Below are 24,687 nucleotides of genomic sequence, written 5' to 3' on the forward strand. Positions count from 1 at the left end.
TCTTAATATATCTACAACAGGTACTAATATTAATAGGTATTAATATTTAAAATCACACAAAATTTAACTTCTAGGTATAGCATAATATATATCGATGATCACTAATTATATAACGGAATTTAATAATATCACATTATATTAATCAGAAGAAGTCCCAACTTCCAACAAACATTACCTAAATCTATTCCAAAAAATAGTTTCCATTTTTATTTATGATTTTTAGACTTGGATCAATAAATTTTAATTGTTATAATATTGCATATATTATTGTTTTTACATGCAAATATTAAAAATATTTTTATTTTTATAAATAATATCACGAAACATTATACTTTGTAACTTCAGATTAAATATGGCCCCCTGGATTCTGGGACCTAAAGTTAAGGCCCCAAGTATAAAATGATAACCAGGCTCATCTGGTATATGATTATGATAGATTGTCGTTTTTATAAATGTTATTAAAAACAGTTCACTAAAAAAGAAATAATGTCTTGAAAAGTAAAAAAAATTAAAAATAAAAAGATATAAATTAAATTACAAATTTAAATTTGTTGTAACATAAAACAAATCAGACTAGATAATCTATTTAGCTGATAAGTTTAGGATAGTTATATAGTTATTTACCACATTTTCTAAATCAATAAATAATATTATTATTTTAATATTTAATGTCAATTTAAACACAATTAATACATTAACAATTTAAAAATATTAAATTATATTTAATAATATCATTAATAACTTCTTGTATGTACACTAAAGATACATTTATGTTTTATTATAAACTTATTCAGCAGAGCACCTCTGTCCAATATTAAAAGCTATACAACAGTAATTTAATATGAACAAATATGAAATTTAAACTTAAAATATACACTATCTTCTGTTTAACTTGTATTATTTAACATAGAAGTATCAATAAAATACACCAGGAACATTATAAATCATATAACAGCCATTTATAAATTAATATTACTGTTAAAAAAAAAATAGTACAAACAAGAGTATTTGTCTTTTTTCCTATCTTATTACCAACTATTTAGACAATTAGTTTAAAAATATGTTTGTTACTCATCAAAATCCTATAAAATATTTAACAAATAGGAAATAAATTGTAATAATTATAACAGCTTCACAAATAACGAGGTAAATCGACAGGAAATGTATATTAAAATTATTTATTATAAATATGTTTGGTGTAATGATGCTTAAAATGTAATAAAACAATAGTTATAATAATAATAATAATAATTTTAATTAATATTTATTTATCGTTTATAACATAATAATATAAGGTAACTCTAATAGAAGTATTTAAAAATAAAAAAAATTATTAAAACAACATTAGGCAAAAAACACTTAAACATAAATATAATAAAGTATTCGATAGTATTTTGTTCATCAACATATAGTCTTAATAAATCTAAAAGGTTTATACTTTAATAGAAAACCACAGAAGTCTTGTAGAGTAAAGTATAGCAATATTTTTAAAGCTAATGTTTGTTCAATAATCATTTATGTAAAGGGCTGAATGTAAGTTGTGTGAAATCACGTACTGCATCTTTGAAAGATTCTGGAATTTCAGACTGATCATTCAGGCGACTGATTTTGAGCCTAAAATAAACACATTCATTTATGTAAGTACAAATTAATAAGACTCAATTATTTAATTCAATTTTTTAAGATAACTTATAACCAAATGAGGTATAAAAATCACTTCTTAGATAAAAATAGAACAATAGTTGAGATAAAAATTAGTCAATTGTTATTTACACATTAGTAACAATAAATAAATAAAATTATTATACTGCATCTGAATGAAAATACAATTTTTAAGCAATTTTTTTATGTTTCTTCGACAAGAAAATGAAATAGAGGTTTTGAAAACTATGTATATTAAAATCACATTATATACTTGATGGTATTAGGTAAAAAATAATACATACAAGGTTACTATATTTGCATTGGCCTGTTTTGTAGCTACTTCTAGCGGTTCAATATTATCATTATCCCTAAGATATTGATTTGCTTTATGTTTCAAAAGAAGACATACTTGTGCTGTATGACCTAAAACAGAAATTATTTTATAAATAACAAATTTTATTATTATTATTTATTTACAAAATATAAAGTGTATAAATAACATAATAAATAATGTATGCTAGGAAGCCAGTATGGGGAGGGGGGCCTATAAACATTTGTCTGATTATAATTACTATAACTATTTCATCAATATTTTATTTAAAATTATAAGTACCAGATACCTACTTACAATACATGGTTGTAAAAAAAAAATGTATGCCTATAAAAGCGTCAATTCCACAACTTGTTACACAAGAGCCAATTTGTTACACATTAATCTTGAATATATTGAAATTTTAATGAATGTAGAATTTGATAGGGAATGTATTCAACATCAGTAGCATCATTTGGACCGTGTTATGTATACCTTAAAATACCTAGCACAGATAAATTATAGAAAAGATTGATGCCTACTTAAAAAAAAATGTAACCATTGTTGAAAATACACAAAAAATATGTAGAAACTTTTAACTTCAGTTTGAATGATTATATCAAAACTGAATTTTATAATATTAATATAAATATATAATTCTTCAACATTATTGTTAATACTGCATATATTTAACATAAATATGTTAAGTAGATTTTAATTTTTTATAATTGTATTAATACTCTGTACCCAATTGAATGTTTCACTTATTGAAGTTTTTAAAATTTATATTAAAATTGTTATAGGTCATCACAAATAATTTGGGAACATATAATAATTTGTTAAGTTTAATATTTAGTTGAAGTTGAAGACAAGCTGCTAAAGCGCCAATTAATAAGTTATAAACTGGAAGTGTTACAAGTCAGTTAAAAATAAAAAATGGCAAGATTATATAACAGAATTTATCTGTTCTAATTATGGGTATAAAAATTAAATATAATATAATACCTTTAAAAAAAAATATATATATATGTGTTCAAAAAAAAAAAAATAGAACATTATAAACAATAAGAAAATGTACCTAATTGTGTAGCAAAAAATAGAGGAGTTTGGCCATGATCATCTTGAATGTTTATGTCGGCTGCATTAAGTATCAAATACTCACAAGCCATCACAGAACCCTGTAATATTAAAACATTTTGTTATAAATAAATTATAATTTAAGGAAACTTCAAAAATACATTAATGTGGATATTTAGAATGAACCTTACACTGAGAATAGCTTGAAAGAGTGAGGTCCGTCCATTGTCATTTGGATTTTTCCAATTTCTATCTGCTCCTGTTGCTATTGCATGACACATTACAGGTAGATTATGCGCTGCTGCAGCTCGATAAAGTAGCATATCTGGCCTCAATGTAGATATATCTTCTTCTACAACTATCAAAATTATTTAACATTATTCAAAAATTAAAATAGTTTTCTTAATATTCTAACCATCTGTTCCATCATCACTAACTGTAGAATCGTCATCGCTACTTATAACATCTAAAGATATGCTTTTAGTATTGCCACCAATTACCATGACATTATCTTTTTTCTCATTTTTTATTGCAGATTGGGTTCCTCGTCGTCTTACTTTGCGAACACTCCACTTTCTTGTATTATATTCTTCTAATACCAATTCATCATTAGGTATTGGTTTCACAAATAAGCGATCAACATATTTATTTCGAATCCATTGTTCACGAATTGGACTAAAAAATATAATATTTTAATATCAATAACAATACATTTAATTAAAATTTGAAAGTTGTAATAAATTAAAGACCTACCCAAGACATTTTGCTGAAGCACGTACAACCATATCAGGAACATTATATTCATACACTTCATTGACCACAGAGTTTCCAACTTCGGCCAAAACTTTCAAAATCTCTGGTTCCCAGTCATCAAGTGTTAATGAACGGACTTTACTATAATGAACACCAAGACTACGATGTACACCAGAACATTCTAAAATAAAAAATACTTATTAAACAAGGAATGAAAATGATACAAGAAATTTACTAATATAATGATAGTTATTGTCTTATTGGTAATAAATATAGTTTTTTTATTCTTTAAAATAAATTTAAATACTAACCAATACATAATGTAATACCCAAGTTTATGCTGGCCCAATCTGGATTTGGTGCTTTACAATCGCAACATTTTTCATTACCAGGAATTTTAACAAGCACATCTAACGTCCTAAGTAATAATAATTATTTAATTTAACAAAAACTAAAATATATAACCAGTATTAATAATAATTTTTAATAAAAAAAATTACTTAGACTTTTTAATTTTTGGAGTTGGAAAATTTTCACTTGAACCATCATCATCTTGATTAAGTTTTTGTTGGGGACGATTACGTATTGCATTTTCAATACCTTGTTGAATAGTTTCTATCCATAACTTGTATACATACTCAGAATCAGCTTGCAAAATGTGACTTCTGCAAAAAAAGAAAAAAGCAATTATTTAGTTTGTTCAATTGGGATAAATATCTTACACCAGCACTTACTTAGATGGAGATAAAACTTCAAAACAAAATCTTCTTTCTGCATCATATGCTGGCTTCACAGAACAAATTCCTAAATCATCTTCCATAACAGTAAATAAATTTTCACCTAAAAAAATATGTTAAGAGGATTTATAATAAATTTGTAAGATTCTCTATTAAAACAATTACATAATTCAATTTGGATAAAATTTAAGAATTTTCTTCTCTTTTTTTCAAACATTTATAAATTGTTTTGTGTATTGAGAATACAAATCCTTAATTTTAATTAAATTACCAACCATTTCTTTTACTATAAGCCAACTGATTATTCTTTAAGTAAAACCATCGTCTATTCCATGTTTTGAAAGCATTACTTGTCCGCTTGTACAGGTAGCCTTCAATGCGTATCACATCATTTCCCTTGGCACCATTTTCACAATCACCATTCACCATAACCGTATCATTGCTTTAATTTAAAAATAATAATTATTACCCTTTAAATTAATGAATTGTTAATAATAACTATTTAATACACATCAATTCTGAACCTGTCGACCAATTTGTGATGTTCACTGAGTTGATTTTCCATTTCAGCTGCTTCAGCTGTCATTACAACTACCTCTTTGTTCAGACTCTGAATAAAATCTTGCAAATCTTCAGTTAGAGTAAAACCTTGATGAAAATATGTACCCCATGCTTGGATATAAGATAACAACTAAAACAAGAAAAAAAAAGAATTTTTGGCATTTATATATTAATTATTCAAGAATAGGGATGGTAAACCTTTTTCAAGTCACAAATTAAAGTTGTTTTATCAAAGTTTCAAAATGTTATAGTTATTAAGACGTAATAAAGAATTTTTTCCATATTATTTTTCATTAATGCAAGATGCCAAAATATAATCAATGTGCTATCTTTGTCATTTAACTTAGATTCTCTACCCCTGTTCAAGAACAATATACAACACAAACAATTAATTACTTACTGTTGAAAATATTTCCGGTTTTTTCCTAGTTAAAAGCATAGTAATACAATGCACATGATCTAAGGCAGCATGACGAAAAGAACTTCTTGCTGATGCAACTTGACTTAGTACTTCATCTGCTTCTTGTGGACGAGATTTTAATACCTGGGAGTTCCTTAACAAAGCAGCGTCAAGTTCATATGTTGCCTTTTCAAATACATGCTTGGATTCTTTGCTTGCTTTAATATCTCTAAACAAATAAATAAAGTAAGAAAATAAATATATTTTTTAATTATCAATATTAATACAAAATTCTAAAAACTCACTCTTTGACAAATACTGTTAAATTGTTCAAAACGGTTCGCGATGCCTGATCCAGGAATGTTGTTAAAAATTTGTTCATTTCTTGAAGAGCATGAATTATTTTATTTAAATTTTTAGTTGATGATGTGTCATCACGGAAACAGAGTCCCATTTCCCACAAACTATTTGCAAATAATGATTGTTGGCTTACATATGTCTTCCCAGAATCAATCATAAGACTGTATACTTTTACAACCTAAATTAATAATAATAATTTATTTTAAATATTAAGATGAATGGTGATACAATTAATTAGTGAGAAGTAGTATTTAAAATCTCTAAAACACAAAATATTACCTTTTCTAATCTATGTTCCAGTAAATCAATATTGGACTCATGGCGATCAAGTTGTGTCCTAAAATAAAATATATAAATTATTTTTATAGTATATACAAGTAATTTGAATTTAGTGCATAGAAAAGTATAATATATTATTTAATTTTAATATTGATAAGTACTACATAATTTTTTATGTTTTAAATAATAGTAACAAATGGTTTGTATTGTACTTATTTAATGTCCAAAAACAAAAAAAAAAACATTTACATTTACATGTTAATTTATAACATTTATAACACACAATATATTATATTTTTATACAATTTAATCACTCAACAGTAATATCATAACAAATAATTAATGAAAATGTTTAGGTACTAGAATTTTTACTATTAAAATAGGTTTGATTTGAATTCTTTGTCATCAGTTGTATTTTTCAATTTACTCAGATAAAATTAAAAGCTACCTATGGCAATGCAAACTATTAAATATTTGAGGCACAGAATTAATTTTTATTGGTACCCTAAATTATTTATTATAAATATTTTACTACTAATTTTTCTTCGTCCAATTACTACTCCTCTTGAGTCTTGTGACTCAAAAAATTACCTTAAATTTTAAAGTACCAAAATCTAAGATTACGTTTTAAATAGTTAATGATTTTAGCTTTTACTAGCAATTTTTTAAATATGAATATTATAGTTAAATGCTTTATTGCTTTGTTAAACAATCATATAATATATTGGTAAAAATTTGATGAAAGATAAATGCCGATCTTAAATTTTCTAAAACTTATTTAAAAATATAATAATTAATAGAAATCTTTGGTAGGGATAGTACCACAAATGTTATACTTTTAATTGATTTATTAAAATTTTCAACAAAACTAACATTAATCAATAGTTTGTAAATACTTTGTACATTGTAAAACTGAGTTGGTTAGTAATTCATTGTAAGTATTTGTCAATAAAATTATTTATTTATCATTAATGTATTGATAATGTACTTAAAGAAATCAATACAGTGAAACGTCTATTAATAGACACTTCTCAATAGTGAACCCTCCTAAGTGGACGTGGACATTAAAAACTGGTACTAAAATTAAAAATTACCTCTCATAAATGGACAAAATATATGTACATTTCAAAAACTTCTAAATAATAAAAATACTATATTTATCTTTTAAAAGTACATTTTGTTCGTATTTTATCTTATCTTAATAGTTTTCCTATTAAATAAATGAAAAATGGTTCGGTTTAATCAGTTGTGTACTGTCCATTGTGTGAACACGTAACTATATTAAATTATTTAAAATGAACAATAATAAACATAAAATACTGAACTTAGAGAAGAAAAAATTATTACTATTAAGACTAAAAAATCGAGAAATCTTAGAATATGAATAGGTATTAGCAGAATGGTTTTGCATAATAAATTAAAATTAATAAACTTGTCATATTATAAGAGCAATTAATATATTACAGTACAGTAAATAATAATTATATTTTTATAAATTATAATAAATACATTTATGTAATAAATAATATCAATTTGAATGTATATGTATATGTATATTGTATATATATAACCAATTCTTTTTGTAATTTTTTGCTGATGTCCACTATATAGAGGTTTTACTGTACATCAATTTCCAAAATATATCATGACAGAAAACCTAATATTTTAATTTAAAATGAATGTGGTTGAGTTACTACTATTTTATGCTAACCCTAAAGCTATTTCTAAAAAAAATGTTTTGAATCAATTGTTATCATAATAAATTTAATTGTTTTATCAATAGCTATTATATTAGTCGATACCAGTAACATACAGTTATTCTTATCATATGCGGTCTATTGCACATTTATATTTGTCATATTATGCTGTCAATTGTATTGAGATATTCTAAATTATTGAAATTAAATGTAGAAGGTATAAAAATTAAAATAATAATTAAATAAAGTATAGGTAAACTTATTAGTTGTAAAGTTATAATACAAATATAAATCTAGTAAAACATAAACACACAAACGTATAACAGTAATATTAGCAGCATAACAGCATAATACAGTATTATTATTATTTGATCAAATATTTTATAATACGAAATTATTAATTTTTAACTACTTATAAAAAGTTTGAAGACCCCAAATAAACTTTTTTACATGTTGCTTGTATATGTCACTGATAGAATCAATAAAACATTGGGAATGATGACCTGTTTTATGAACATGAGTAAAGTTTCTAGTGTTTTATATGCTAGCCATTCATGCAAGTATATTTTTCTGTATAAATGTATATCATGAGTGATTATCTTGTCAGACATACCTATAGATGGGTAATTTATTTTTCAAATGGAAGTGGACTTTTATCGGTTGCCATAGACGATAGCTGTATGTCAGACAACATATGACAAAAACACTAAACTCACTCACTTATTATATCATATAATGATTGCAATGTGTTAATATAATATGGTATATTGCATTGTGTGAACAATGCGCTTTCTAGTAACATAATTTTAAATCATTTTGAAATTTAGAATTTTTTAACCATAGGGCATTTTTAACTAATATTAAGTAGGTAGCAATTATTTTTGTGTAAACATTTGTTGGACTATAGTATTTGCTAAATTGCATATTTGTGTCTACTGAAACGACTCTACATTGATCAATACAAATAAAATATCTACTGTGCTATTGTCAAATCGCTACTCTCGATCACTGTTAAGTACTTAAGTGTTAAGGGTGAGTTTCTATTAAATATAAACACAAAATAAAAATTTTTGAATAAAATAAAAATATAATTTGCCACGTTATCTACTCCAAAACAGACTAAGTACACAAAATACATCCTGCAATTTTAATAGGTATACAGGTATTGTGTATACCTTTTGTGTAAACAACACAATATGCCGTCAGTTTTGTTTAGTTTAGTTAAGTATAATTTAAACACGTAATAAGTAGTAGTAGTGTTTGTGTGTTATCTGAGGAATACTATTATAATCATTGAGGAATATCAATTGATTTGTATTGATCAAAGCACAAACGGCGGTAACATATTTTACAACTACCTATAACAGACAGGTAAGTAGTTCATACCCGTCTGGCCGTCTATCATGAGGATCGCACAAATAATCACAACTGAGCGTTGATAATGATTAATGACAATTATCTTGATGCAAATACGCGTACCAATTGATTTACAAAACAAACAACAACAACAACAACACACTGATGTTGCTATCGTATGGAATCGACGTTACCATAATATTTTAAATCGCTCACTCCGCGCAAATCGTTATTCGTTACTAACCTGAACTTGGGCGAGTCCTGCAGGCAATTGCTCACCGAAATGGTCTGCATCGTGACGGATTTCCTGTCTCGGCAGCGTTAAAACTCTTAAAACAGCATCATCGTAGTCGTCGTCGTTGTCGTTGTCGTCGGGTGGGTGGGTCCGTAGTCGCGGAAAGCGACGTGGAGAACGGCGAAAAGCGGAAAACGCCGCCAAAGGATTACAGCGATATCGCGTCCGGCCACTGCACTGCAGGTGGCGGCGACTACTACAGAACGGACCGCGGGTATAGGGAACTGATAGATAACGGGCGCGTCACCCAACACACACACACGCGCGCGCACGCGATAGGACACCGCGCAGACACCACAGCGACCAGCAGCAGCTAGACGACAGCGAGTGTGACGAGCAGGTACCGAGAGCGCGGAGTAGCGAGTGGTGACTGGTGACTACTGACTACGGATCATCGTGCCGCCACTATCGCCCGCCGACACCGCGCCCCGACCCACTGCACCGCACAATGAACGTCGTTATCGTGTGTCCGTTGTGTGCATAGACGTAACACACGGGTGTACCCACCACCACTAACCAAAACTGTAATATTATTATTATATGTGTACAGTACGAAATAATAACATATTTTATATTATTATATTATACGATGGTATTGTACGCACTACGACTGCGCGTTACGAGCCGTACTAGATTATTATTATTATTATTATTATACAGAGTAATAGTAAACGCAAAAAACCCATATCAGCCCCACCCCACCCCCGACGTCGGACGTGTGGTGTCGAGTGTGCGGAGCGCCGTCGTCACTCCCCCCGTCGAGAGCGATAAGCCGGACCGCGGCGGCCGACGGGTGTTTAGGCAGCACCGCGGATACACCTGCGCGAACGCCGCGCGCTAGACGGCCCGTCGCATTGCAATATTATTTCCAGCGGCGCTATATCACTATTGTTTTTGGCCGCCGTCGAGCCACGCCTGGACCGCGTCAGTGGGTGGGTGGCGGGCGGCAGCGAAGACTTCTCCGGGTTACCTACCGTGAACTCATGCAGGCCTGCCCCACCCGCACCCACCCCGCACACGACGGGGCGTCGTAGACCGCAGTGCGAAATAAGCTGCACCCGCTCGACGGTTTCGAGTTGCGTGCCGGTCGCGATCATGTTTTTGATGAGCGCGCCCGCATGTCACGTCGTCTCTCGATGTCTCCGCGTTACGATTTACAAACGTCCAATACAATATAATAATATAATATACAACGAAATTAGGTGTTCGCGTTCGGTAGAACCGATTTTGTGTTGTCGTTAACCATAACATTATTAGGTAAGTGCCCATGTCATGCTGGTCATCGTGTACAATATTGTGTTGTTTCTCGTCGGATTTTACGATATTTTTATTTTTTTAATTATTTGTATTAAATATGATCATTTTTATATTTTACATACCAACTTTCAGTATACTCATAACTCGCTTTAAAATTATTAAAATCAAAACGTCGTAAAAAACACCAACGATTTAACACATTTTCACTCTAATACCAGGGTATACCTAAATTTAAATACTAATAACACGAAATCGGTCCTACTGAACGCAAACTTGCTATCTATGTACGTAACTTATCGTATATGTTCCTAACGATGACGGTGACAAACTGACAACAAATCATGTGTAGGCTATAAGCGGCATAACAGTCTAAACAAAAATTAAATTTAAATTTAAAAATTTTTAGATACTAGACCTTTGAACATATACTTGTATACTTATGTTTTAATTAAATTTAATTGCGTGTCTATTCGTAGCGTACCAGAATATGATGTACCTAGTCACCTAGATAGGTATATATCAAATATAAATTAAGGCAAATATTGAAATATCGTTCAACAGAAAATAACGATAGTCGCGGACCATTGACTAAATACATTGGTAATTATCGTTAGGTATACACTAGATATTCACTCAAATCTCAAATAAACATGAAATATAGGTATTTTTTAAAAATATAAGATATTAAATGTATATAGGTACCTACTTATATTTATGTACACCAGCACAGCATAAATAAAATTTATTTACTTAATTTAATCTGTGGTATTAGTTTTATGAGAACTTCTAGAATAATATTGTTGTCTTTTCTGAACATATGGGCCTCGTGAAATGTTATTAATCTATATTAGGGCTTTGCAAACCGTTTCACCTGCTCACAGCTGAGTGATTAAATTGTAATGTCAAATTAAGCGTAAGTGCTTTGGCACTAAAACAATAACATTAAAGACAGTAAAGTTTCAGTGACGGAAAATATTACTCTTTTTATTTTTTTGGATAGAAGAATTTTTTTTCGACGATCCAGGAATTCTATTATCGTACTTATATTCTATTAAAATGAGCTCGTTCTAGGAATCCGTTTCCTCCAAACACTGCATGGTGATATATGGCTAAAAAAATAAGAAGTAATTAATAATTAATATGTTAGCAAGCTAATGAATCTCGGAAACTAGATTACGTTGTTCTTTTTTAATCTTAAACAGTTAAACATAAAAAATATAATTGTATATTATAATAATTGTCATTGATAAAACGGCAATTCTATTTTGCTCATTATATTGAATATACCTCAATAGATATAAAGTCTATATATTATATACATATCTAATGGTTAATGTTATATTTCAATATATAGTATTTCGCCACATAGGGCCATATAGGGCTGTTTTATATTGCCGGGAATTGAATACGAGGGCCCAGAACGAAAATCCCAAACATTTTTTGATCGCTCGCTCGCGATACATTTACAAAACAATTCTATAATATAATACTTACTCTGATATAATTTTATTTTAATATAAAACTATTCAATCATAATCATTAATACATTAATTTTTTTTTTAATACATCACTTTATGCAGCCACCTTATCAATAATATCATTAGGGTTAATTTTAGTTAACATTTCTTTTTCAATACTCATTATTCATTTACATTAAACTTTCTAAATGCTCTTGTGACATTGAATGTCTTAAATAATTGTTTAGATACTTAAGAGAAAAAAATCCAGTTATTTTATTGCACTTAGATGCGCTTGGCATTAAAACATCATTCTTGTTATTTTTTCTTTTCTGAGCACCATCACTCATACATACGAATCATACGATACATTATAATAGGTAATAGTAATATAATTCATTATCCATAATAATCTTAATATACATAGAAAACTGCAGGCATGGCCCAATTGCGCCTAAAACAAAATTTTCGTTTAGGGTCAGTATGCCAATTGCGCTTGTATAATATATACTAAAATGCTTGCAAATTAAAACTTATTTATTGATCAATTAATTACTGATTTAAGTGACTGGGTATTTTGTAACAGTATCAGGAATTTTATGAAACGATTTACAGTGGAACCTCGATAACACGAATCAGTTGTTGGCAAAAATAAAATTCGAGTTATCGAAAATTCGACTTATAGAGGTCCGAGTTATCGAGGTTCCACTGTATAATGTAATATAACTGGTATTTAATTTTGAATAATTAACGATCGAAAAATAACTTGTACAATGCGAAAAAAAATTATTTATTTATTTTACTTATTATTATATAAAGGGCACAAGGCTCAAGCAGGTGCAATTATGTATTAATACTTAGAAAAAAATCGGTTACTGTTTTCATTTAATATTTATTATACAATAATAATAATAATAATAATAATAAAAATCATAAAGTAGGTATAATAATTATAAGTTTATAACTAACCAATACATTTTCCTTAGGTATTGTAAAATGTTTTGAGCGCAATTGGTAAACTGCCTAGAAAACGTACTATATATATTTATATATAATATGTCTATATATACAATGTAATGTATTATTAACGCAAAAGTATTTATTTCATTTTTAATTATAAACCAAATACCATTAAAATAAACTTAATAAACTGTTTCCAAATTGTATATAGTTCGATATTATTATTATATTATTAATAATATTAAAATCCCGATTGCCCGATAGGCTATCCGCCCCTGTTTCGCTCTGTATCCGTGATTCGCTATTATTTTATTCGTGCACGAATATGTTAATTATAAAATAATCTTTGTTTGATGATCGTAAATTCGTAAATGAATGACTTTTTTCTTTAACTATCGTCTATCTATCATTCGTATATGGTGTATAGACACTCACACTATGTGTCTATCGTCTATGTCTATCCTTAAGTTGTAGTATACCTTATATTTAGGCTTAAATACAGCGTGTAATATCAGAGTTGGCTCTAGGGTTTGATTTTTTTTTGAGGGGGCATAAACATCACATTTTTATTTTAATATTTCATGAAAAATTTATTCAATTATTTAAAAATCAGTGCCACATATATAAGCCACATAAGTAATTAGTACAAAATATTATACAATAAATATAGTACACAAGTCAATAAGATAAAAAATTATAAAAAGAAGTATAAAGAACAATTATAAATTACAATTTATAATACAAAATCTAATTTTCGATTTTTATTTTTTTTGTTGGTCGTCTGTCGGTAGTCTGCTACTCTGCTAACGTAAAATCGCCGTGGTAAAATGATGCACAACGATATTACTCTGAACTGTCTGAACGTCTATAATACGACAGTCGTCAAACATATTACCGATAAGAAATCAATCAAAATTAGAATTATAAATAGAGAACCCAAAAGTCCCTATTGAAAAATCACGTATACGTACTACGAGTACGAACTGACGTACCTAGTACTACTCGAAAATATAAGATAAAGACTACCTATAACGAGTTAATAACGTACCTACCTATAACAGTATAACGGCTGACGAAAATTTACAATTAAACTGGGGGTGACCATAAAAATTAAATTAAAATACAGGACACTTTAGTTATCCATCTAAATATAATAATTAAAAAATGTTCAATCATGTTTCGATGCAGCTGATGATAATGCCAATAAATGTTTCTTTTCACTTTTTTGGTATGTACTATGTTGTATTATATCTTAACGTCCACGACTACCATGTTCCATAGAAAATACCAATCCACATATTTTATGAAATATTTTTCCAATTTCATCAGCATCTTTTAAAAAAGGCAATTCTGATTATAAACTCGGAGTGAAACGCACCATCTTTTTTGCATTTTGAGAACAAATTATTACCAAATGGCAAATTGTACAGTTAATTTTAAATTCCTCCACTACGCCACTACGAATTCACTGAATTTCTGTCGAGTACTTGAGACTCGACACTCGTGTACTGAATAAATACTAACAACAAATAATATTTATAATATGTATACTAATACTATTATAGATATTATGAATTATAAATAGATATTATAGTCCGCATAATGCTCACATTTAATAAAAAAAAATATAACAAACTATATTAATTTACTGCGGCGGATGAAATTGTACTTGTTTTGACGATGATGATTGGTATAATAACAATATTATGAACGTCTTTACGTTGCCGACAACGATATGATATTATTAATTTTATATTTTCTACCCACAGCGATTATAGTCAAAACAATAATCCAAAAATATCAATGAGAATTAGATTCGAGTGTTTTATTGAATATTATTGTCATACAAAAATATCGTAGAAAAAATGATTTTGTTATAAAATAAATTTCAAAAAGGTATATAAAATGTGAAAAACGGGATTAATACGGGACATACTTATAAAAAGGGTCAAACACAAAATGCGTCCCGTACCACTTTTGTCGGGACAACGGGACACAAAGTAGAAATAATCCTAAATTAAACAATATTTACTATTTAGTATAATACTAATATAATACTATATGTATACCGTCATAATAAAAGCGTATATTATATTAAATTCACCTGTTTATTTTTTTAATTTTTGGGGAAGGCATGGCGTATCTTATATAGTATGGGCTATGCGCAACTGACGGGCGACGCCCAGCATAATACTTTTTATATATCTAGCCTGCTAGATTTTAAAATTCTAAAATTTGGCCCTCTATAGTAACTTTGAGCTGCCTATCCCTGTTATAAAGGTAGTTTAATAGTTTTCTGGATGGTGCTTATACGCGTACTACCTATATATTTTTGGAGCCGTGAATTCTTATTTTGATTATAATATGTAAATATATTTACACATTATACACGCTGTATAATATTATAAGTAACTACTGTCTACTATACAGAGAAGATTAAAAATAAGGGAGTGCCTGTTTCCGTACTACGACTACTACGTAGCACTTTCTACGTATAAATGTATAACGGACTCATAAATATGTGTTATATACTTATATGACATATGTATAGTATATATATTATAATGTATGTTATGTTATATATATAATATGGTATAACTATATGTAATATCGATATTTGTGTGTACTGAAACTACAGCATACGCCCTATAGCTACTGGGTGATTCTTTTATCAAACAACACTTATTATTTCAAAATCTATTAATGTTTTTGAAAATATTATTCTTATAGGTATAATTTCCAGTTGAAATACAAAAAAAAATGTATTTATTTTTAAATATTATTTATTGTTATATTTTTAAGATTTTAACTTTTTTAAATTATAACATATTTTTCATTTAATATTATGAAGAAGAATATTTTTCGGAGTATTTCTATACATAAGAATTGAAATTCAGACGAGTAGTTTATGAGTTATAATAGTATTTAAAGTTTAGGTGAGCCCTGTATATAGTTCTCTCGCGGCATATTTCGTACGAAAACAATATGTTAACAAATGAACAAAGGAAAGCTTTATACTTTTTTATATTTAAAATAAAAACAAATTATCCGTTTTAAATCTTTTTATAATTAAAACCAGGAATTTTTTATTTGTTCAAATTAAAAATTATGCATATAGTACATGTGCATAATAATATTATAAATTCAATTTTAAAGCCTTTTTTATTTTATATTAATTATTCGTAATTAATAATAAAAATAATGTTAAGTAGTAATCTAATCAATAACAAAACATAATTTTAATGCTTATAGTGTCTACTATTAAACCTAAAATAGCATGTACAATGTACATATACTCATTAAAAAAAAATATATTCTACAGTTCTACACCCATCGGGACTTTACAAGATGTCAACTATTCAAAATAAAAAATGGTACTATAATATTAAATGATAAATGAAACAAAATATTATGCTTGAAATAAACGGTAAAGGTAATAGTACGTATTTTATAGTAACCCGCAGCATATAACCTTGGTCGATAACTATTCAGCGTATATTGATGAGTGATGACTGTTGCGTTATTTCATCGTAGTAATTTGTTTGTTTTATAAAAAGAATTATTGCAAAGCAAACTGTTCAAATAGAAAACCATTGTATATCTAACCTTTGAATTCGAAAAACAATTAAATCTCGACCCATAAATATTCACTACTAAATAATTGAATTTAATATTTATTAATTATTATTATTAGTTGTGTATGACTTATACGTTCATTTTCAGAACTATAAATATTCTAAAGTTGGTTATACAAAGTAGGTATCGTTATTTAAATGAAATAATTAATTTTGTTAAGGATATGTCTCATAATAGTCATGAAACGCATTCTGTGTTGCTGATAAAACTATCATAATAATATAGGTATATTAATATTATATTAGAAATTAGAATACTTAAATTACACGATACATTATAATCAAATTAACTCAGACACGGGATTAAAAGAAGTTAAATTCATTAATTTATTAATTTCAGAAATCTCTAGTGAAAATTGTTTAGACCACACGGTCCACAACTTAAAGTAGATAATTTTATTTTTATAATTTCAAATCATTTCAATTTGAAAAATCATAATATGTTATATTGACTTATTGTAAATGCAATTTGAATGTTAGCCATCATATGTACGTAACACATGCAATGTAATGGAAGGTAATTAAAAAAATTACTACTCGATTAAGTTACGATATAATAAAAATAAAAATGTATTGTTTGTATTTTCTAGGTACACAATTAACACATAATGCTGTTTTAGTGTTATATGGTATACGACGTATAATACAACTATATAATAAATCATAGGTATTTATATGTTACTTTATTTGCCAGCAATACGATTTTAATAAAAATAAATTATACATGAAGTAATTTAAAAAAAATAAATAATAACAGGTTGTTATTCTGTAATCTGCAGCATAATAATAGGTAAGTATATTTTACAAAAAACCACAATTCACAAATCACAATAAAATATTATTAAATACGAGTTAGTAGTTTAACATTTTAAATTCTGAGCGGAGCTATATAGTATTTAATTTTAGAATGATGGATGTTTTTTGTTATTTTACTGGTAATAAACATGCTTCGATTTTCAAGGGTGGTTTCTATTAGAAAACGAGATTTAGACGATTTAGTTAGTACTTTGAAGGATCAAAAGTAAATATATATATATATATATATATATATATATATTTTAAATAACCGGATAAAAAAAAAAGAAACATTTAGGTGCTTAAATGTAAAATCCTTATTTGAGATTCAACCAAATCGATTTTGTTTTTTTTTTTGTGTTACTCAAAAACGAAATACTGTAGATACATGCAATTTTCATCAAATGTTTATATGTATTGTCATTTCTTTTAGCTGGTACAGTTTTCTAAATACTTTGACATATTTTAATATCTATAAACTATAAAATAAGATTTTTTTCATTAAATGTCAATAAAAATTTTTTTGCTAGGTCAAAAGGCTTAAAAATGTAATATAAAATTTTTTATAAGTTATTCAATTACTAACTATAAAAAATATCAAACATTTATTTTCGTAATATTTTTTTATAAGTGTTTTAAGTTAAAATGTTGACAAAAACACGAAAAATAACAAATAATGTTGTAGTTAAAAATGTATAAAACGTCTAATTTTTATAACTATAACTTATAAGGATTAAACATAATAAGAAATTATTAAAAATATTTATTATTTTACATGCGCTCTGTTGAAATAATTATGTATATGAAGCAGTCATCCGATTAGTGAGACTTCCGGACAGGTGCATTAATACGCAAGTACGCTATAGAGCTGTTTAGTCTTTCCTGTCTTGGATTACGATTTTAATGGAGTTTTTAAACAGAAGACTGCAGGATGACTCATAAAAAGTATACAACTGAATAAAATATATATACTGATTCACTCCACAGATATTTTATGTATTTTGTACTCAGTACTCACAAACTATTTAACGATTTAAAGTTCTATCAAAAATTTAATCCTAAATTTTGTCAGGTGCCCGGGTATTTTTAGTACAATAGTCAATAGTAGAATGCATGTATGATGAATTGATGAGTAATGCCGACATAAGTAAACCGTAGATTATTGTGTTTAACTTTGGCCTTTGGTTAATGTCAAGTTTAGCCTGCTTATTTCGACTCAAGCATCATCCTTGGGTGTATTTATATATAAATATAAAATACATAAAATAAAAATAAGTGTCTAGATAATAATATAATATTAATATATATAGCCAGTATTAATTTAGCTATTATAAATATCACAGTTTTAGAAAATTATAATTATTTTACATATAATAAAGGAATTCGAAAATTTTTCGTGTAAATGAAACATTTTTTTTGAAAAATAAATTACAAAACCATGATTTTCAAAGCGCTGCAATGGTTAAGAAAAAGAACCATAGTACTTACAAAAAACGACTAATATATATTACTAAGAAATTTCATCGAACCTAAAATATTTATAGATGTTGATGCATTTTTTAAAGAGCCACAGATTGCATGTTAAGGAGCTGCATATAAGTATACGTATATACTATATTGATTATTATTAACTGAAACTGATTACTGAACTACGAGTACCCTATACTTAATAAAACAATCCTACCACTGTACTTATTATAACATGTTTTACTTTTATAATATGTTGAATATTTTGCTAGTTTGCATAATAAGTAGCTTTAAACTTATATAGATGTATATTTTCTTGTATCACATTTTATTTTTTATATAGGTACTCGGGTCTCGGATACATGATACATGAGCAGTAAGCGCATAGGAATAGTATAATACTGTGATTGCTCTGATTAAATATAGGAAATATATTTGAAAGACAATAGATATGTTTTTATAAAAACAAAAATAGGTATAACAAAAACAATAGCAGATAATGAAAATATTTGCACTAAAAATAAGAAAATATATACTCTTGAAATGGAAAAAAATCTTTGTGTGCAAATATTATACTATTGTATTATTTACTAATAATTTAATGAAATTGATTTATAGCTTGCTTAGCAATAAGTCGAATTAACTAAAAAATAATAATATGAAATTGCGACAAAAAAAAAAATAATAAAAAATACACTATAATCTAAATGGAAAGTAATTTTGTCGAGTAAACATTTAATTTATTGTTTGAATAAATTTTGTTGGATAGGTATATCTCTATCAATACTTAAAATTACCATGCGATAAAAAACTGTCTCTTGTAGTTGTGTCATAGGTGACCGTAGGTATAAATGTATTGAAAAGTCTCTTTGTTAAAAATGACCTCTCACATGATACCGAAGAAATTTGTAAGGTCAGAGTTTTGGGTCAACCTTATATTGAATACATTTGGAAAAGTTGAAATTTTTATGTTTCTGAAATAAATTTATTTGATGTATTAGTTTTCCGGTTCATTAATATCATTATCAATATAATTTTGAGTGAGTAAAGTTTTTGACAATAATTGGGTCTCGCGGTGATAATAATATTACCTATATATAACATAAAAAATGATGTTTTTATTTATTGTCATTAAAGAACAAGGGGAGTAGATATATCTTCCCGTGGTCTCCCCTGTGAGTAGTCGAGTAGTGTGTCCTAAACCTAGAGTATCCTTCAGCTATATAAAACCACGAATCTATATGAACACACGAAACGAAATAGCATCATGATGGGCCGATACTTAGGCCCACAGGGAAATCAGGATTATCCCGTTAGGCCTTCACCTATCTATATAGACATATAGTATCTAGTATACTAAAACTAAATAATATATAAATATGAACTAATGACAAAAAAAAACAACCATATAATAGGTAATATATTAATAAAATTAATTTTTCAAGAATTGTTGATAAGTAACAATAATAAATGATAACTATAATGTATCTACGTTTGTATATCGTATAATAAATTCAACTTTCATTGTTCTATTTTTTTTTTGCTTATCAACGTGAAATACTCAAATATCATAGAAGTAGGTATATAATATTGTTAAACATTAAGCAGTATAAAGTAACTAATAAGTCTATATGTATAATAGTATTATGCCTTATAATGTGTCATTTGTGTGACTATTGTAGTATTGTTTATTGTTGTTAATATTATTGTACAATGTGTATCTAGTCGATACGGTACGGAGTACGGACGATATTAAGTACTAACTCGATATTGTAACTGTGCAGGCTTTTTGAATTGTGTTTTTATTTTTGTTTATTAAATAATATAAATTAAAAATTATCATTATACCTATAAACAAAAAATCGAAAGTGGTGGGGCTTCAAAATAAAAAGAACGGAACAAAATTTGTTACTTAAATGTGCCAAAGATAAAACTCAAAAAAGATAAATTATTTTATATATATTATATATATACAGTGTCCCGTGAGGATTTACTCATTGCGATATCTCCTGAAATAATGGATATATCATAATTTTGATTTTTTAATAAGTTTCACTTAGACAAGAACTACAAATATTTGATGTTTTAATTTATTTTAATGATTTGATAAAAAAGTTAAAAAATATATTTTTTTATTTAATTAGTTTCAAAAAAATTGAAGATAGCCATTTTGTAGAGTTTATTTTTCTGAAAATATTGACGTTTCAACATTTTAATTTCATTAATCTCCTGATTTTTAATATTTTTTCTAATTTCGAAATAAACTACGAATTATTTAATTCGATAGTAATATTAATGTATCAAACATGTGGCTTGCATGCTCGTACGGCCGCCGAACGTTTTCAGTGTAATTCATAGTTTTTCTCGAAACTAGAAAAAATATTAAAAATCAGAAGATTAATGAAATTAAAATGTTGAAACGTTAATATTTTCAGAAAAATAAACTCTACAAAATAACTAGGTATTTTCAATTTTTTTGAAAATAATTAAATTAAAAAATATATTTTTTAACTTTTTTACCAAATCATTAAAATAAATTAAAACATCAAATATTTGTAGCTCTTGACTATGTGAAACTTATTAAAAAATCAAAATCATGATATCTCCATTATTTCGGGAGATATCGCAATGGATAAATCCTCTCGGGACACTGTATATGCTAGTGGCGGAATTAGAATTAAATCTTGGGGAGGAGGGGCACAGCCCCACCTATATATATTATATATCAAAGGTGAAATGTATACAATTTTATTTGTTTTAGTTCCGCTCATGTCGCTGATGGAATAAGTCATAATTGCATACTTACATGTGGTCCTATAATGAATATATACCGATAAAAAAATAAATATTCACCTATGAAAACGACAACCAGACGTTATCGGAACTACTGGCTTTTCCGGCAAAAATTTTCCTTTTTAGGGCTCTGACGTGTGTGGTCGCCGTGCAAAACAAAGAACAATTAAAAAGTCCACAAAAAAAATAGATATATACGTATGTATTTATATATATGCTAAAAAACAAAAATTATAGAAATCTGTATTAATTATATGTTTTGTGATATGATACAATATTATGAAATATGATTATGATAAATAATTAAAAAAGTGATAATATGAGTATTGTTGTTATTGGTAAAATACTACAGACCTATAGTAACTCATAGTTCGGAACCTTTCGCTCGGCTATCTAGAGACGTATGGTGATTATTGATTAATATAGGCAGGATTTGCCCGTCCTTGAGTACAAGGCTTAGGTAATGCATTCGTTTCAAGTTCAATATAATATAGGTACTTACTTGGACGACATAGATAAAAATACATTTTATTTTTAAACATCGTGTCAAATATTAATATACAATATTTTTTAAATCAAGATGGCCTGAAGTCCTATTTCATTTTTTTGTCGCTTGTTGCTTTACTCAGATAAGTCGAAAATAATTATTATTATAACATAGTTAATATTTCTCTGCAGGTGATCGGGTATATCGTCGAATTTACCCGCGAAAATTATTATCTAGTACTACAGCAGTACTACGCCTATACTTAAACGGCTAAACGTAACGTACAATGTACATATATCGCTTTATCCTAGATCATTGACTCAATCATATTTCACGTAGGTACAATGGATACATATATACATATATACACACACACACACACACATATATATATTGTATATAATATATTTATATACCAATGTATAATGTATTGCGCATTAATGTATAATTATATGACTGACGTTTAACTATACTATTCACATGACACATTAATTATATGTATATTAATATAAAAATTACACGCAGACAACAGACCTGACTAAACCTACTTATGCTATTGTAGTATTGTTAATTGTGTAGTAGGTAATAAGTTATCGTACTAAAGTTATGTAGTTACATGAATGTATATAATATTATAATATATGCAAGCTAATTAAAACTTCCAATCTAATGGCAGCTATAGACTGTAACATTCATTACATTATACCTAATATGTTTATTTGTTTATAAAAATATTTAATCAGCATGCCTCTGTGGCTCTGTTATATACTGAATATATTATTACGACGATGGGATATGAGTAATGTTGAGGTAACAGTCGATATCCCACAGTAATAATTTACGTCTGTAGAGTAGATAGGTAAAGCCTATAGGGCATAAGCCCGTTACAGACTTACAGTGCTGTAAATTGTAATAGCTGTTTTCTTAAAACTTTATATTATTATTTGTTGTTCTATCTATAGACTATTTGACTATAAAATATAATAGGTTTGGGATATACACGACTCCAGAACCATATTTTTAAGGGGGCAATGCCTTAATGTTATATTTAGATCGGCCATAATTGATATTTTTAAGTGTTATATAATATATGCATATTATACACTATAAATATGTAAATTTAAGAACTTGCTTTATAATGGAACAATGAGACATCTTTAATAATTATAAAAAATAATAAACTACCTATTCAGGAGTAAAATTAAAATTAAAATAAACTAGTGGTAGGTATAGTATAGTTTTTATATTTCGAGTGTACCTACCTCATCATTATTCATTAGGTCAGCAGACGACAGTGGTGCTATTTTAATTTTAAAATACCTAAGACTACTTCATTTTTAGATGGGTCAAACTACTCAAACTATTTTACCACGAGACCCCATAAATAACATAAGTAAGTAAGAGCGGAGGGTAAATTCTAGATTTAACACAGAATATAAAATTAATTTACTTATGTCTTATATAGCCATACCACCATATAGTTATAAGTATTAAGTTATAACTATGAACTTGGATGATATCCGTTTGCGTACATTTATCTTTTTTACTTACAAATGCACAACTCGTTTGCACACACGAATTTTTAATATTTGCATTTAAATGATCTATAAACGTAGAATTCGTTTGCGTACAATGTACATAAGCTATAGCAAACTTAGAAAAAGAATGATCGTGTTAAATATTTTTGTAAGATTGTTTTCAATCATTTTCATTCTCGCTTTTAAAGGCTTTGGACTGTCAGAGTGTCAGTGTCGACTGTACCAATATTCCATAGCCGTGATTAAAAATGTTTCTTTTTTTGTTATGTAAATTAAATATATCATGTATATTATTAATTTTAATGTAATTCCTTCATTTCATAAAATTGTAATTTGATTAGGTATACTCGATTCAATTACATAGGCGCAATATTTGAGTTTTAAATTTTCGGGGCCAGTATAATTTGCATGTACTGTGTGTACTGTGTATGCTGCGTGAGATATATAAAGGTAGAAGGGGATATAGACAAATCATTTTTTTTTGAAGGGGGGCTATAATTGATTTTGTGGGAGCTTAGCCCCCCTCAAATTGCGCTTATGTTCAATTAGTACGTGCATCTTATAAAAATGCTTAAGACTAATCATACCTACCTATCTTGCATTAGGTACTGTAGGTAAGTTAATATTAGTCTAAAATGAGAATAATTAGATTTAATTGTTGTACGCAAACGAAACATAAAAATTTGTATTAGTGGGTTTTTATGTTTTTTATTGTACCTACACAAACAATTTGTAAGTTAAAAGGTAAAAAACTAAAAAAATTGTGTACTGTGCATAAACAAGTATCACCAATTAATTTTATAGATCAGTCATGTCCACAAGAATATTA

General features: G+C 27.5%; 1 protein-coding gene across 3 annotated transcripts; it reads right to left on the reverse strand.

The window, feature by feature from the left end:
- Positions 1-701: 701 nt before the first annotated feature.
- LOC132926434 (arf-GAP with coiled-coil, ANK repeat and PH domain-containing protein 3) lies at positions 702-9,962 on the reverse strand. Of its 3 annotated transcripts, none has more exons than XM_060990789.1 (15): positions 9,419-9,962; positions 6,122-6,179; positions 5,788-6,020; positions 5,483-5,711; positions 5,031-5,212; positions 4,797-4,963; positions 4,519-4,624; positions 4,285-4,449; positions 4,096-4,202; positions 3,785-3,965; positions 3,447-3,706; positions 3,223-3,383; positions 3,033-3,132; positions 1,947-2,067; positions 702-1,614 (listed from the first exon to the last, which is right to left on the reverse strand). In XM_060990789.1, the coding sequence occupies exons 1-15, from the start codon at positions 9,466-9,468 to the stop codon at positions 1,512-1,514; spliced, it is 2,223 nt and encodes a 740-aa protein (XP_060846772.1). In that variant the 5' UTR covers positions 9,469-9,962; the 3' UTR covers positions 702-1,511. The 3 variants fall into 3 exon arrangements, with proteins under 3 accessions (XP_060846772.1, XP_060846771.1, XP_060846773.1); XM_060990788.1 differs by having other exon boundaries at positions 3,223-3,389; positions 9,419-9,957; XM_060990790.1 differs by having other exon boundaries at positions 3,223-3,389; positions 5,046-5,212; positions 9,419-9,953.
- Positions 9,963-24,687: the final 14,725 nt, after the last annotated feature.

Source organism: Rhopalosiphum padi, chromosome 3 (assembly GCF_020882245.1).
Source record: "Rhopalosiphum padi isolate XX-2018 chromosome 3, ASM2088224v1, whole genome shotgun sequence".
Lineage (NCBI taxonomy): Eukaryota > Metazoa > Arthropoda > Insecta > Hemiptera > Aphididae > Rhopalosiphum > Rhopalosiphum padi.